This window comes from Panicum virgatum, chromosome 5N, assembly GCF_016808335.1.
Source record: "Panicum virgatum strain AP13 chromosome 5N, P.virgatum_v5, whole genome shotgun sequence".
In the NCBI taxonomy this organism is placed as follows: domain Eukaryota; kingdom Viridiplantae; phylum Streptophyta; class Magnoliopsida; order Poales; family Poaceae; genus Panicum; species Panicum virgatum.
Genome location: NC_053149.1, coordinates 47,536,434 through 47,552,452, shown reverse-complemented (window position 1 = coordinate 47,552,452; position 16,019 = coordinate 47,536,434). Strand labels below are relative to the sequence as shown.

The following is a 16,019-nucleotide window of genomic DNA, read 5'->3' as shown; positions in this document are numbered from 1 at the left end:
GTTGACTATAATCGATCAAAGCATTGTACCAACATGTTCCAATCCAAACCTTAAAAGAGGTAACATAATGCTAAATTTGAAGAAATAGTCACGATGCTGCAGTGCTTGTGATCATAATTTGTTCGTGAATCAGGGCTACCAAGTTAGTGCTCTTGAGCCATAACATATTCTAAACCATTTTTATCGAGTCGACAGCTCATGAACTTTAAACAATAGATTACTATCGAAATGACACAACATATATTATTTATTGATTTATTTCTTCCAGCTAACCGTGAGTCAGCATGCACAGCGGCGGAGACAGGGGCGTGCTGGGGTGCTTCAGCCCCATACCCCTATGCAACCCATGAAGCCCCCACAATTTTCAATCATGAATTAAGAAGAGGAAGAGGAAAATGAGTAACAAGAAGAAGAAGAAAAGAGAAAGAAGGAAGAAGAGCCAGATGAGCCCCCTAAATCCAAATTCTAGATTCGCCATTGAGCAGGCACTGCGAAAGGCTCAACCATTGCCTGAACTTAATGGCATAATATATTACGCGTACTTACATGTACAGTAATCAAGTTACTCACTCCAGGTTGGTAGAGTAAGTCGTTTCAGACATCGCTACAGTCTCCGAAAATAACTTTGACCACTCTTTTTATTATAAAATTTTTTATAAATATAGTAAATATATATATTTACGAAACTATAATTCAATATGAATCTACTTACATCGCTTTCATATTTTTAAACTCAACATAAAAGGATTTGTTTATAGTCAAAGTTTAAAATATTTGACTCAAGATAAACTCAAAACGACTTTCTTTACCAAAATACACATGAAACAAGACGAACCACTTCAAAGATATTTATTTTCAAAATGCCCATAGATAAAGTTTTACCACATCGACTTGTAACATTTCAAGTAACTGTAAACAAGTATTACGATGCCCTAAGCTTAATCTGAGCACCATGCATCGGATGCAGCGTCAGCACCGCATATGGTGCATGAGTATAAGATGGTGCGAGCTCAAATTCAAACCGCTGAAAGATCATGCACATCGCCATCCTGGCCTCAAGGAGTGCAAAGTTTTGGCCGATGCATATGCGAGGTCCCCAACCAAACGGGAGGAACGCGCCTGAGGCCTTGGATGCCATGGAATTCCCCTCGGCGAACCTCTCCGGCTTGAAATCGTTGGCGTCACTTCCCCAGGTGTCAGGATCATGGTGCATAAACAGAACAGGGATCTCGATGAACGCACCAGCTGGATACGTTACATTTCCAATCTTCATCTCCTTGTAGGTTCTCCGGCTGAACCTGACGCCCGGCGGGTATAATCGGAGAACCTCGTAAAGGATCATATTCACCTACAAATATTCAAAGGTACAGAGAGCAAAACAATTCATGTGTTTGCATTATTTTCACTAGTCTATCAACCCATGCACCAGCACGGACTAATTAAAATTAATATAAAAATAAGGCTAATTATTTATCTCACGCTATTTTTCATCTATTAAATATTTAACACATACTCTAATATATATATTTTATTATCAAGTTACAATAAATTTTATTTTGTATCACACCTCTATATGTATTCGATATATATTTAGTTGAACTATTTGTTTGTGAATTTGTATTCTTATCTCTTTCATCATACATGAATATATGGTGACATATATTGTGGGTAGTTTTTTATAAATAATAATTTAAATAATATATTAATAATGATAGAAATAGTAATTTAATATTTTATATTGGTGAATTTTAATATTTTATTATAATTATATAATTTAAATTCAGACTTAGGAGTAATTTAACTTGTAATAGTAATGACATAATTGGATAATTTATATGCAAATTTAGGGGGTATTTGTATTATTCTTATAATGGCATGTGTGGGTAATTTACACAAAGATTAGGAGGTTACTTTAGATTTATTTATAATGGCATAGGTGGGTAATTTAGATAAATATTTAAGGTGTTATTTTAGTCTATTTTCTTAATGGCAGAGGTGGTAATTTATTAAAAAAGATAACAGATCCGATGGTTATTATAATTAGAGCTGTTGGATTGATGGCTTGATGTTTTTGATTTTTGTGAGAATTTATAGGATTTCTCTATTTTTTTAGAGTGTCCACTTAGGATCCTAGGTGGCTTCATGTGGAGGCTCCAATTAGTAACAGTAAGATTGAAGCATTGTGAATATAGTGAAACACCACTAATAATTATTTTTATGTACATAACAAATCTATGTACCAAGAAAAATCAAAACAGGATGAAGAGGGCACGGAGTAACTTGTCTCTCCTCACCAAAAAAATGAATAACTTGTAAGAACTCACCGTTTTGAGGCGGCTTAATCCCTCATATTCTGGTTTAGTTTTCCCGAATAAGCCAATCACTTCCTCCCTTGCATGGCCCTGCCACTCCGGGTGCATGCTGAGTAGGATCATTGTCCATGTCAACAGCACTGATGTTGTCTCCATCCCCGCGAAGTAGAACAGCTTGCACTCCTCAATGACGTCTTCGATCGTCATCCCTAGGCTGGACTGGCCGTTCCCGTCCGTGTCCCTCATGTTTGACTCCAGCAATAATCCCAGTAGATCGTCTTTGGTGGGTTCACCTTCTTTCATGGCTTGAATTCTTTTCCCAACCAGCCCTCGGAGAAATGCTGAAATGGACGAGTTCTACAGAAACCTGTAGCACCGGTTGAACCGATGCCCCTAGCATCGGTGCATCCGATGGTTGTCGGATGATCCGACGGCCTGGTTTTTGGCCAAAGTCTGCACGCCTCTGGAAATCAAGTCAAGATCATAGGAGGCACCGGTTGATCCGACGGCATCAAGTCAAGGCATCGGTGCATTGGGCATACTGTGTACTAGAGACGATGTCAAGTGCACAGGAGAAGATCCTTCAGCACCGGTTGAACCGATGAAGCATCGGTGCATACCATCGGTGTAATGACGTCAGCAGAAGAGAAGAGGCCAACGGCTAGTCCAGTTGCTGTGAGTGACCGGTTGAACCGACACCCTATGCATCGGTTCAACCGATGGTCTCTGGAGTTGCTGCAACTGTGTCAGAGAAGCTCAACGGCTATTTCGGGTCTTAGAGTGACCGGATGAACTGACGCTACCCATGCCAGAGGCTTCGGTTCATCCGATGACACGTAGTTTTCTGCTGACCGTTGGAGCAACGGCTACACGACTTGGAGTCTAATAAATACAAGACCCCCCGGCCATTTGAAGCTTGCTGGAGACTTGAGACATCCCACACACACAAGAACATCTCCAAGCCATCCAAGAGCATAAAGATTATATCCTTTGTCTTAGCACTAGCTTTGTGAGTGTAAAGTGCTAGATTAGCTCTTAGTGAGTGACATTGCAAGGCCTATAGCCTTTGTGCTGTGGTTCTCTTGTGAACCAACCAAGAGCTTGGTGCGTCGGCACCTTGGAGCTTTGAAGGCTCGCCGGCAACATCATCGACCCTCCGACTTGGTGTGGAACGGCGACGACAACTTTTGTGCGGGGGACGTGGAGATCCCCATCCTTTGTGGAGAAGCTCCTTAGTGGAACCCGGGGCCAAGGTGACCGTGATGTGTTCACGGAAGAGACTTGGTGGCCGAGTAGCAATACTCTTAGTGAGTGTTACAACAACATAGATGTAGGTGTGTCTTTGTGGCTAACCGAACTACAGGATAAACACCCGCGTCAAGAGTTTGCTATCTCCTATCCCGCTCTCTTAAGCTTCCGCATTTCTTACTAGCAATTTATATGCCTTTACTTTCATAGAGTAGTTTCTTGATAGGAATGACTATAGGTTGCTGAACTCTTTGGGATAGGGGTTTACCACTAGAAAAACACTAGTTGCACATCTAGATAGTTTGAAATAGTTTAAATTTTTTGCAAACTTGTTGGAGCCATAGGTCTAAGGTGTTTAGATTGCCTAATTCACCCCCTCCCCCTCTTAAGCTAAGAGCACCCGATCCTTTCAAGTGGTATCAAAGGTGGGACTCACTCCTATCACAAAGGAAGCCAATTTCATTGGCAATTTGTGCTTACCGGCTTATTTGATCGGTTAGGCTTCACTACCTAGTGAGTTAGCTCTTTTAGGGGGAAAGGATGAATCCATTAGAAATGGCTTCACAATTCTACGGGGAAGGGTTAAATTCTTTAACATCTAATTGTCCCCATAAGGTTGAGAAAAGGCACAAGAAAAAGAAGAAGCAAAAGAAGGTGAAAAAGCCCAAGGATGAACCTCGTGTTTTTCTTGGAGAATGGGTGGATGATGGTGTATTATCAAGCCCATGCTCAAGCTCAAACTCAAGTGATGAGTCCATCAAGAGCACCACCACCCGCACCAACAAGGGAGGTTCATCATCACCCAACTCATGCCACATGGCCAAAGGTACAAATAGCAATGTAAGTGATGATGACTCCGATGCTCCTTCTTTTGAGGATCTTCTTGATTTAATCCATGAGCAACAAGGAGTCATGAAAAGACAAGCAAAAGAAATAAAAAAACCTTAGTGCTCTCAAAGATCTAAATGCCTCTCTTGCTACAAATTTTGAAGATTTAATGTGCAAATTTCAATTGCTTAGCAAGGAGCATGAAGAGCTCAAATTAAAATTTGAGAGCATTAATGATATTAATGACTCTTTGGAAATGGAGCAAAGTACCCCTTGTGCAATTCCAATCCCTAGGGTAGATGCTTCAACTTCTTGCATTGATTTAATTGATGAATCTTGCTCTAACCCTTGCAATGAGAAATGCTATGAGAATGTTGTTGTAGAAACATTTGATAATCTCATTGCCAAAGAGAATGATGAGCTCAAGCAAGAAGTGGAAAGGCTCATGAAGGATTTGTATAGGTTGAAAGGCATAGGCATAGAGAGCAATGTTCAACCTTCTCAAGATAACCGTGATGACATGGTGAAGAAGTTTGAGAAGGGGTCCACCGTGACATACTCGAAGTGCCATCACAAAGGCCACAAGTCTAACAAGTGCACTCAACCAAAGAAGAAGCTTTCGGATGAGAAGAACAAGAAGAAGCTTACAATCAAGAGTTCTCTCATCTACACCAAGTCCAACCGGAGGAACAAGAGTAATAGCACCACCTATGTGATCAAGAAGAAAACAAATGGCAAGGTGGTTGCTCACAAGGTTGGGAAGCAAGAAAGGAGTTGGAACCGCCCCATCTGGGTTCCCAAGGATGTCATAACCAATATGAAGGGGCCTCAAATGGTATGGGTTCCAAAGGAGACTTGAAGCCCAAGAAACGGCTTCGGGGAATTTGGAGACTTGGCAAGATTTGGGATGCATAAGTAGGGATGCATCATGCAAAGATGAATTAGAGCCAAGTTGGGGATTAAATATTAGTGACCCAAGTTCCCCTCCCCTACACATAAGGTAATGATAGCTAGATTTTAATTCAAGCATCATGTAGCTCCATTGCCTTTGCTAGGTTGTTTGCATACATTGCATCTCCTAGTGTTATATATGGTGGGTTGCTTGTGTCATGATGTCTAACACATGAGCAACCTACATGATTTGATAAGTATGTAGAAAGCTACACAAGATTATCCTTCATGGTACATGAACTTCAAGAGGTATGTATTTCATATGTGTACCATGAGCACAAGCTATAGGGTAAACTTCTCATTGTTGTCAAAAACATTGTGCATACATTTTCTTGGTGATTCAAACACTAAATGCACACATTTAGGGGGAGTTCATCCTATAGGTTGTGATTTTGAGACTAATGTGTTTGCTAGTTTATCTTTTGTAGTCTCACGTGGAGTTAACACTCTAAGAGAATGTTTCTCACAATTAATGTGAACAAACAACTCTATCAGAGTGATTAGATAAATTGTGCTTACATGCATATTGAGCCATGCTCTATTGAACTTGAATGCTCATATCTAAGTTCATAGGCTATGTGCTCATACATTTGCTCAACCTTAGTGTACCAAGTGCTTTTCTTCAAAAAGACTTACAAATGGTATCCTTGATTCGAAGACTTTCAAGTGGTATCACTTTGCAAGTCACCGTCAATTGGTACATGCAAGGTAAACAAATAGCCCCCGGATGTATGCAAGATCCTAATTTCTAACTAATGGTATCATTGTCAATCTCTTATCTTTTTTAGAGTTATCTCCGTGCATGATATGATCTAAGCTCTCTAGTTATAACATCTAGTTGTGCACTTGATTTTCACATTATCATTATGTGCACATACTTATGGAGAGTTTAGCTCATGTCATGCTAGTTTCGTGATTTTGTGATCCACCATAGTAAATTTTTCAGTTGGTATCTTCATTGATATCATACAATTGGATCATGAGTTATGGAACTAACTCCCTAGGCTACTAACCCTCTCTTGAGCTATATTATTTTGCAAGACATTTTTAGGAGCAAGACCTTTTTAGGTGATTTGATTCCAAAGGGGGAGAGATGTTGATCAAAGCAAGGCATGTTCTCAACAAAGGGGGAGAAATGTTTCCCATTTCAAAGGGGGAGAAATTCCAAGTGAATCAAGTCATGAGGGAGAAGTAGCGAGATAAGGGGAGGAACAAAGGGGGAATCATGGTTTCAGGGGGAGGCCAAGCTATCATCGGATAATGGGAAGATTGTGACAAACATGGCACGATGATGGTAAGCATCCAAGTAAGTGTAAGTGGTTTCAATTGGTATCAAGTAATTCGATTTTTGCAAAATTATGCTTGCTTTGATTGTGTTGTCATCAATCACCAAAAAGGGAGAGTTTGTAATGAACATGGCACCTTTTATGCCATTTCGAGTGATTTTGGTGATCGAGTGACAACGCAATCAATGGAATTAATGCTTTTGTTAAGTGAACATTTCTAGATTCCAGGGATGAAGTGAAAAGGCCATACAAAGCAAAACACGAAGAAAAAACTCAAAGAAATACTGAAATGGACGAGTTCTACAGAAACCTGTAGCACCGGTTGAACCGATGCCCCTAGCATTGGTGCATCCGATGGTTGTCGGATGATCCGACGGCCTGGCTTTTGGCCCAAATCTGTACGCCTCTGGAAATCAAGTGAAGATCATAGGAGGCACCGGTTAATCCGACGGCATCAAGTCAAGGCATCGGTGCATTGGGCATACTGTGTACCCGAGACGATGTCAAGTGCCCAGGAGAAGATCCTTCAGCACCGGTTGAACCGATGAAGCATCGGTGCATACCATCGGTGTAATGACGTCAGCAGAAGAGAAGAAGCCAATGGCTAGTCCAGTTGCTGTGAGTGACCGGTTGAACCGACACCCTATGCATCGGTTCAACCGATGGTCCCTGGAGTTGCTGCAACTATGTCAGAGAAGCTCAACGGCTACTTCGGGTCTTAGAGTGACCGGATGAACCGACGCTACCCATGCCAGAGGCTTCGGTTCATCCGATGACACGCAGTTTTCTGCTGACCGTTGGAGCAACAGCTACACGACTTGGAGGCCTATAAATACAAGCCCCCCGGCCATTTGAAGCTTGCTGGAGACTTGAGACATCCCACACACACACAAGAACATCTCCAAGCCATCCAAGAGCATAAAGATCATATCCTTTGTCTTAGCACTAGCTTTGTGAGTGTAAAGTGCTAGATTAGCTGTTAGTGAGTGACATTGCAAGGCCTAGAGCCTTTGTGATGTGGTTCTCTAGTGAACCAACTAAGAGCTTGGTGCGCCGGCAACGTCATCGACCCTCCGACTTGGTGTGGAGGGCGACGACAATCTTTGTGCGGGGGACGTGAAGACCCCCATCCTTTGTGGAGAAGCTCCTTAGTGGAACCCGGGGCCAAGGTGTCCGTGATTGTGTTCACAGAAGAGACTTGGTGGCCGAGTAACAATACTCTTAGTGAGTGCTACAACAATGTGGATGTAGGTGTGCCTTTGTGGCTAACCGAACCACGGGATAAACACCCACGTAAAGAGTTTGCTATCTCCTATCCCGCTCCCTTAAGCTTCCGCATTTCTTATTAGCAATTTATATGCCTTTACTTTCATAGAGTAGTTTCTTGATAGGAAAGACTATAGGTTGCTGAACTCTTTTGGATAGGGGTTTACCACTAGAAAAACACTAGTTGCACATCTAGATAGCTTGAAATAATTTAAATTTTGTGCAAACTAGTTGGAGCCATAGGTCTAAGATTTTTAGATTGCCTAATTCATCCCCTCCCCTCTTAATCTAAGAGCACCCGATCCTTTCAGTGGCTCTTTAGTCCGTCGGAGAGCAGCTTCGTCAAGGCCGGGAACTGAGGCTTCTCGAAGTGGCCGAACTTGTTGGAGAGCAAGTCCTTGACCAGCGCGGGATCGGTGATAGTCACGTTGGGGATCGGCCCGAACCAGGCGAAGGACGTCTTGCCGTGCTCCCGGACGCGGTTGCAGAGGAACGGCGTGACGCGGGGGACGATGTCGTGGCACCCCAGCGGCAGCGGTGGCCTGGCCCAGGCCTCCTTGTTGAGCCGGTCGAAGTCCTTTAGGTCGCCGGTGAGGAAGCGGTACAACGTGCCGCGGAGGCCCTGCGCGCGAAGAGCTCGCTCCAGCCGCCGCGGCTGCCACCACAGCCTGTTCAGCAGCCGGCCGCCCTGCCACAGCAGCACAAGGCCAGGGACACCGTAGACCAGGAAGCTGCGGGGTACTGAGGTTACAGCTGATGAAAACAACGCTCCAAGAACCATTGCTGCTGCTGATGCAAATAAAGTGGACTTTGACGACTGATGAGGATATGCATGATACGGCACATGGAGTCAGGTTATATAGAGATGTCACTTGGTTGGATGCTTGCAATAAGGATGCAAATGAGTACCTAATATTGTTTTTAGGTCAGCTAATTAATTATAATAACATAACATACCATACCATTTTACACCGCTAGAGAACTGAACTCCAGTGCCAACAACCACCTTTGGTACCGGACGGCTGACCAATACCGATTGGTTGGTACTAAATGGCGAATACCGCGCCATCTAGTACGGGTCAAAACGCCGGGTAGTAAAGGGACCATTTAATACCTGTAGGTAACACTGACTGGTGCTAAATGGTTTTGCACTCAAAAAGTAAAGAAAAAAATCGTTGCACTAAAAAAAGTAAAGAAATAAAATCGAGAAACAGCCAGGAGATACCCACACAACGTCGTCGCATGTCACACACGAATTTCACACGTGCGCGGTCCGTGGGATTTGAACTCGCGATCTCCCGCCTCATGCGAACTTTAATTACCATCTCACCTACACATCATATATATGACTAGATACGAGATGATTTCCTTTTGAAGTAATCCGTGGAGGACCATTTAGTACCGGACCAAGAAACTGACCGGTACTAAATATCACCCCTTAGTACCGAGTGGTGTCATTCATCGGTACTAAATGACCACGGTACTAAAATGGCTGCGGTACTAAAATAGCTTCAGAAGTTATCAAATTTGAACCCGGTACTAAAATATTTATGTGCCAACTTTAATACCAAACCAAAAGTTAATCAATACTAACATGCGGGAGGAGAGGTCATTTTTTTGGTAGCGCTAGTTCATTTTTCCTCCTAATTATTTATGCAGAATGTCATCTTTAGTTCATTTTATCTATGTTTTGGATGGACCCAATAATTCAAAATATATGCAACTTGCATCCCTGCGTCGCTTTTCTCATTTGTTTAAGTTTTCTTGGAGTGTAAGACTTGCTCTCTGCATTTTGGCCAAACGTGCAGCGGGCCGCACAATGGCTATATTACAAACTTGGTGACACGACACCATGTGACGGTTTTATCGGTGTTGCATGGAAGTTGTTTAATCCCTTGACGCAACAATGAGCTCACGATTGAATTTAGTCAGAACGTGAGTCATTTGAGAGTTCACAAATCGCAATTAGAGCTCAGGGTGCCTTAAAAACTTAGAGATTAAGCTTCACTGTAAACTAATGAATTCTATATTTTTCACTTAAGTTTCTAACTCCATATAGAGTTGGACAAAAAGTTCGCTGAGCTCGTAGCTAGTTTGGCCCGGCTCGGTTCGGCACATTGTAGTTTTCTAACGGGCCGAGGTAGTGTTTCAGCTTGTTAATTAAACAAGCCAGCTCGAGTTGTTCGCGCGCTGTTGGTAAATAAAGATGGCAATGGGTTGGATAAGGTGCGGGTAAAGTAATACCCGTCCGTAATAATACTTGAAGCTCTAAGATATATATGTACCTACGAAATATAGTGGGTATAATTTTATATCCGTATCCGCGCCCACCGGATATGAGTTGTACGCATTGGATCTACTAATGATAGCATAAATAACATATCATTTGGTCACATAGACTAGCACATTTCGAATTTATTGCCTATACAAACGAATTCAAAGCATTAGTAAAATAGAGAACTAAATGGTTCATCTTGCACCATTTTTTTCTTATCTTCAGGATATGTTATTTTGTAGTTGTATGTAAGTAAATGCATTCAATTCTAGCTAATAAGTATTTCATCTAAAAATGCAACAATGATGCATACACTTCACTACAAACAATAATCAAAATATCAACGTTACTTTCACATCTGTTAGTGCACACAATCTTATTATCGGTCTATGTAGTTCTTACAATCACAAGAAAAATGAGATATAAAATTTGAAAATAATACAAGTTCACTAGGTTATAATTACTGTATTTTGGATACCATTAGATACCCAACGGGTATCCGTGTGATTCATGCTCTTCGTCTCAGTAAGACTCCTGGTCTTCTCGAGGAGAGAGTTCAAGGGCTCATCTTTTTTTCTTTTTGAGAAACACAGTATAGACACAGACGCTCACAAACACACATACGCACTCGTAGGGGATACAAGCCTTATTGTAAAAGCTCTACTCAATGTCATCTGCTTGCTATAGCTTCTCATGTTGGCCTGACGTGGGCTCATGATCTGTGATCCTTTGCTTGCATCCAATTCTTTTTTTTTTGAGCTTTCATCCGTATTCTCAACCAATAGAAAGAACCATGGTATGTAATTTGTTGGTATTTCTTAACTCTCATAGAGAAGGCTGCAAACATATGGAAATATTGTGTAGCACTTTACCCAAAAGTATTCAGGGTATCGTATTTTCCAAGAGGAACGAAGGTGTAACAATCTTCTAACTAAGTTGCCCTTATGAAAGATAAGAGGTAGAGTGGCCTTTGGATAGTGTGATTCTGATCTAAAGGATATGTTCAAGAAATGATAAACTCAGCTCTCACTCGTTTACTTCGGGTAGGCTTGAGGTTGAGTAAGCGCTACTCCTCACCTAAATGCACTTGGACGGGAGCCCTTCTAGGGTCGGGCCACCCAGGAGGTCAGACGCCCCCAGAAGGCACTCCCCCAGGCCCTCCTTCCTCTGGCTGGCTGACAAGTGGGTTGGTCTTATCCCTTGGATGCATGTGCCTTGGCGCGCCCATTTTCTCTAGTTTGTGGGCCCTTCTTGTAAGTGTCATGCAGGGTGTATAATTTTCTGTGCATTTTCCTGTGTTTTGCGTGCACTTCTAAGGGTATGTGCTCATGGGTGCCTCCATAACATGTCTCATCAAAACTCGTGGAAATAATTAGAGTTAAATCCCCTATCTCTAGTTTTGGTGGTTTATTCAAGATTAAGTGATGCAGATAATGGCGGTTGATTTTACACTTAAGGACGGTCAACACAATTCATCTACAAAATTGGCAGCCACTATCTTGGTGAAATATTCTCCTACATGGGCTTGATTGGGATGACATTTGCTCAAAGTATTTCATTTTTCTCATATCTGTTTTTCTCATGGTGAGCCTATTTCGGCTGGAGACTAAAAATATACCAGCAAATATGTAGGACATCCTCAACTAATTATTGTCCCCATCCACACACAAATCTACAAATAATCAAAACCATCCGAAAAAAGAATGAAAGCATAAAAAATAGGATAATATTTTTTTGAGGAAAAGGCTGACTTTATTCGATCAAGCATTGTACCTACATGATCCAATCCAAACCTGAAAAGAGGTAACATAATGCTAAATTTGAAGAAATAGTCACCATGCCGCAGTGCTTATGATCATAACTTGTTCGTGGATCAGGGCTACCAATTTAGTGCTCTTGAACCATGACATATGCCAAACCATTTTTATCAAGTCAACAACTCGTGAACTTTGCAAAATAGACTATGATCGAAACGACACAACATAGATCAAATATTTATTTCTTTGAGCTAACCGTGAGTGACCGATGCGAAAAAGGCTCAACCGTACCTGAATTTATTAATGGGCTAATATATTACACGTACAGTGATCAATTAGTTACACATGAAACATGACGAACCACTGCTGCAGAGATATTTATTTCCAATACCATAGATAAAGTTTTACAACATCGACAGGTAACATAACAAGTAACTGTAAACAAGTATTCTATTGGCGTATTAGATCGCCCTAAGCTTAATCTGTGCACCATGCATCGGGTGCAGCGTCATCACCGTGTGTGGTGCATGAGTATACGATGGTGCGAGCTCAAACTCAAACCGCTGAAGGATCATGCACATCGCCATCCTGGCCTCAAGGAGTGCGAAGTTTTGGCCGATGCATACGCGAGGTCCCCAACCAAATGGGAGGAATGCGCTCGAGTCCTTGGACGCCTTGGAAATCCCCTCGGCGAACCTCTCCGGCTTGAAATCGTTGACGTCACTCCCCCAGGTGTCAGGAGCATGGTGGATGAACAGAATAGGGATCTCGATGAACGCACCGGCTGGAAACGTGACATTTCCAATCTTCATCTCCTTGTAGGCTCTCCGGCTGAACGTGATGGCCGGCGGGTATAATCGGAGAACCTCGTAAAAGATCATATTCACCTACAAATACTCAAAGATATAGAGAGCAAAACAATTAGTCATTGTTTCCATCACAACATTGTAAATACTAGCCTATCAACTCGTGCAACTGCATGGAAAAGTAATTTATAGTTATATATCCTTAGTTAACATCCCTTCTGTTTTAAATATAGTTTATTTTATATTTACTTAAAGAGAATTAATCTAAATTTGAAAAAGTTTATGAAAAATATACACAGACATATTTTAGTCTATCTAGTCAACCTAGTTTAATATTGTAGATATTGATGGATTGTTTCTATAAACTTAATTTAACATAGAGAAATTTACTTAGAACAAAACTAAAAATAACTTATAGTTTGGAATGAAGGCATTAGGCAAATGCAGTTTTATTTATACACCATAATACTTATAGAATTTGAATATATTTTAACTCTTTTGCGACTAAATATACTTTAACTTGTATATATATGACAATCATGACTAATGTACTAAGTAAGCCCAGCTCTATCCTAGTGCCAGTAATCTAGGTTAACACCACAGCGTGCTTCTCATCACAAAAGTATCGAATTTATTTTTTAAAAATATAGCAGCTCTCTTTATACATAGAGAGATGTACAAGTATATCTGATTATCCCTTTGGGATAGACTCTCTGATTTAAATAAGGAGAAGAGATTAAGAAGGATGGTTTGGATAGATGTGACCGGTACTATTTTAAAGTTTTTTTTGAAAGATCTAAATTAGGCTGGATCTCATTTTTTCTGTAATAGCATATGTGGCAAATTAAGATATAGATGTAGGATCTAAATTAGACTGGATCTGATTTTTTTCCTATAATGGTATATGTGGGTAATTAAGATATAAATATAGGGTTTATTTTTTCTGCCTAATTAAGATATAAATATAGGGGTTATTTTAGGCTAATTAAGATATAAATATATGGGCTATTTTAGGCTAATTCTTTATAATGGCGTAAGTGGATAATTTTGTAGAAAGAAAATAAAACCAGCGACTATTATTATTAACAATGATTACCATATATTGATTTATGGTTAAATATTTTGTTTTAAGAATTTCATGGATTTCACTTTTTTCTAGGCCATTCACCTAGGATATAGATGGCTTCATGTCATGGCTTCAAAAAGAGCCTCCAATCAGTAATAGTATGATAGTGAATTGAGTACTAACTTCTTTCTCCTCATAAAAAAGGGACTAACTTGTTTGAAGAACTCACCGTTTTGAGGCGGCTTAATCCCTCGTATTCTGGTTTAGTTTTCCCGAATAAGCCGATCACTTCCTCCCTTGCACGGTCTTGCCACTCTCGGTGCATGCTTAGCAAGATCATTGCCCATGTCATTAGCACTGATGTCGTCTCCATCCCTGCAAAGTAGAACACCTTGCACTCCTCGATGACATCTTCGATTGTCATTCCCAGGCTGGACTGGCTATTCTCGTCTGTGTCTCTCATGTTTGCCTCCAGCAATAAACCCAGCAAGTCATCTTTGGTGGGTTCACCTTCTTTCATGGCTTGCATTCTTTTCGCAACCAGCCCTCGTAAAATTGAGTTGACCTCCCTGTTGATTTGGCGCATTCTTCTGTTGTTTTTCGTTGGCAAGTGCCTGCAGCAAGTACCCAAACAAAGGCCCACAACATTAACAGACGTACGTGCAACTGAAGAAGAACAGAATAAGAGCAGTCACAGCAGAACAGAGTAACTCACATGTAACCTGGAATGACAATCTTCTGAATGGCGCCAACGAAGCACTCGGCTTGCTCGGACTGGAGCTGGAAAAGCCTTCTCCCTTCAAGGTAGCTGCTGCCGAACGCGGTGTGAGAAATGACATCTCCGGTGAGGGCCTGGAGCTCTGGCCAGACGTCCAGCTCGCACGAACCGTCAGAACCAAGGGACTGCGCCCATTTGCTGACAAGCTCTAGGCAGCACGCAGAGAAAGCTGGCAGCATCAGCTGCGAGGTCATGCCCATGAGCCCATCGATGATCAATCACAAACCCAATCTCTGAAAAGTCACTAGAAGTAATTGCAAAACTGAAACTTGATGATATACCTTGAGCTTCTCGAGATGGAATGCAGGGTTGAGGATCCTCCTGTGCTTCACCCATTTCTCACCCTCGTGGCTCGTGAGTCCGTCGGAGATCAGCTTCGTCAAGGCCGGGAACTGGGGCTTCTCGAAGTGGCCGAACTTGTTGGAGAGCAAGTCCTTCACCAGCGCGGGATCGGTGACGGTCACATTGGGAACGGGCCCGAACCAGGAGAAGCACGTCTTGCCGTGCTCCCGGACGTGGTTGCAGAGGAACGGCGTGACGCGGGGGACGATGTCGTGGCACCCTAGCGGCAGCGGCCTGGCCCAAGCCTCCTTGTTGAGCCGGCCGAACTCCTTGAGGTCGCCGGTGAGGAAGCGGTACGACGTCCCGCGGAGGCCCTGTGCGCGTAGAGCTCGCTCGAGCCGTCGCGGCTGCCACCAGAGCTTGTTCAGCAGCCGGCCGCCCTGCCACAGCAGCACAAGGCCAGGGACACCGTAGACCAGGAAGCTGCGAGGTACTGAAGCTACAGCTGCAAACAACGCTTGAAGAACCATTATTGCTGCTGATTATGCAAATAAAGTGGACTTTGACTAGATAAGGATATGCATGGTACTACGGCACCAGGAGTCAGGTTATATAGAGGTGTCACTTGGTCATATGCTGATTGCTGTTCGTTGTGCTCATTTGTTTAAGGTTTCTTGGAGTGTAAGACGTGCTCTGCATTTTGGTCAAACTAGCGGTGGACCACAATGCCTGTTACGAACTTGGTGGAGAAGAAACTATTACTAGCACTGACTAGACACCATGTGATGGTTTGACCGGTGTTGCCACGGTCTCAGAAACACAGATACATCACTGCAGTCCCGTATCCTGTGTCGGAGACGTATCCGATACGGATACGCCTGGGATACGGCCGGGATACGTGTCCGCGTATCCCAGGTTATGTGGGCCGGAAACTTAAGAATGGAGACGTCTCGGTCCAGTCGATACGGCCCAGCAGCCCAGTTGCTGTCCTCCTCCCCGTCGCCCTTCGCCTCGCCTCGCCGTTCGCGTCCCAGATCGACGCCGCCGCTCCCACGTCGCCCTTCGCCTCCCAGATCGACGCGGACAAGCCGGCGCTCGCGTCGCCCTTCGCCTCCAGATTGGGCCCCCTCCTCGGCCGCCGACTTGCGCTCCTTCTCGCGCCGC

General features: G+C 42.7%; 2 protein-coding genes across 2 annotated transcripts; both read right to left on the bottom strand.

Moving 5' to 3' along the window:
* Nucleotides 1-922: 922 nt before the first annotated feature.
* Nucleotides 923-8,672, bottom strand: LOC120674867 (cytochrome P450 72A15-like). Its single transcript, XM_039955970.1, has 4 exons — nt 8,207-8,672; nt 5,510-5,520; nt 2,325-2,669; nt 923-1,348 (listed from the first exon to the last, which is right to left on the bottom strand). Exons 1-4 carry the CDS (start codon nt 8,670-8,672, stop codon nt 923-925), a joined length of 1,248 nt encoding a protein of 415 aa, XP_039811904.1.
* Nucleotides 8,673-12,276: 3,604 nt separating this feature from the next.
* Nucleotides 12,277-15,416, bottom strand: LOC120676897 (cytochrome P450 72A15-like). Its single transcript, XM_039958228.1, has 4 exons — nt 14,855-15,416; nt 14,511-14,755; nt 14,025-14,409; nt 12,277-12,810 (listed from the first exon to the last, which is right to left on the bottom strand). The coding sequence occupies exons 1-4, from the start codon at nt 15,383-15,385 to the stop codon at nt 12,385-12,387; spliced, it is 1,587 nt and encodes a 528-aa protein (XP_039814162.1). The 5' UTR covers nt 15,386-15,416; the 3' UTR covers nt 12,277-12,384.
* Between the last annotated feature and the right edge of the window lie 603 nt (nt 15,417-16,019).

Coding starts and splice junctions, on each gene's coding strand:
- LOC120674867 (XM_039955970.1), bottom strand. CDS start 8,672: ATGGTTCTTGGAGCGTTGTTTTCATCAGCTGTAACCTCAGTACCCCGC. Junction 1,349..2,324: donor GATTAAGCCGCCTCAAAACG/GTGAGTTCTTAC, acceptor GAATATTTGTAG/GTGAATATGATCCTTTACGA.
- LOC120676897 (XM_039958228.1), bottom strand. CDS start 15,385: ATGGTTCTTCAAGCGTTGTTTGCAGCTGTAGCTTCAGTACCTCGCAGC. Junction 14,756..14,854: donor TCCATCTCGAGAAGCTCAAG/GTATATCATCAA, acceptor ATGACCTCGCAG/CTGATGCTGCCAGCTTTCTC. Junction 14,410..14,510: donor ATTGTCATTCCAGGTTACAT/GTGAGTTACTCT, acceptor TACTTGCTGCAG/GCACTTGCCAACGAAAAACA.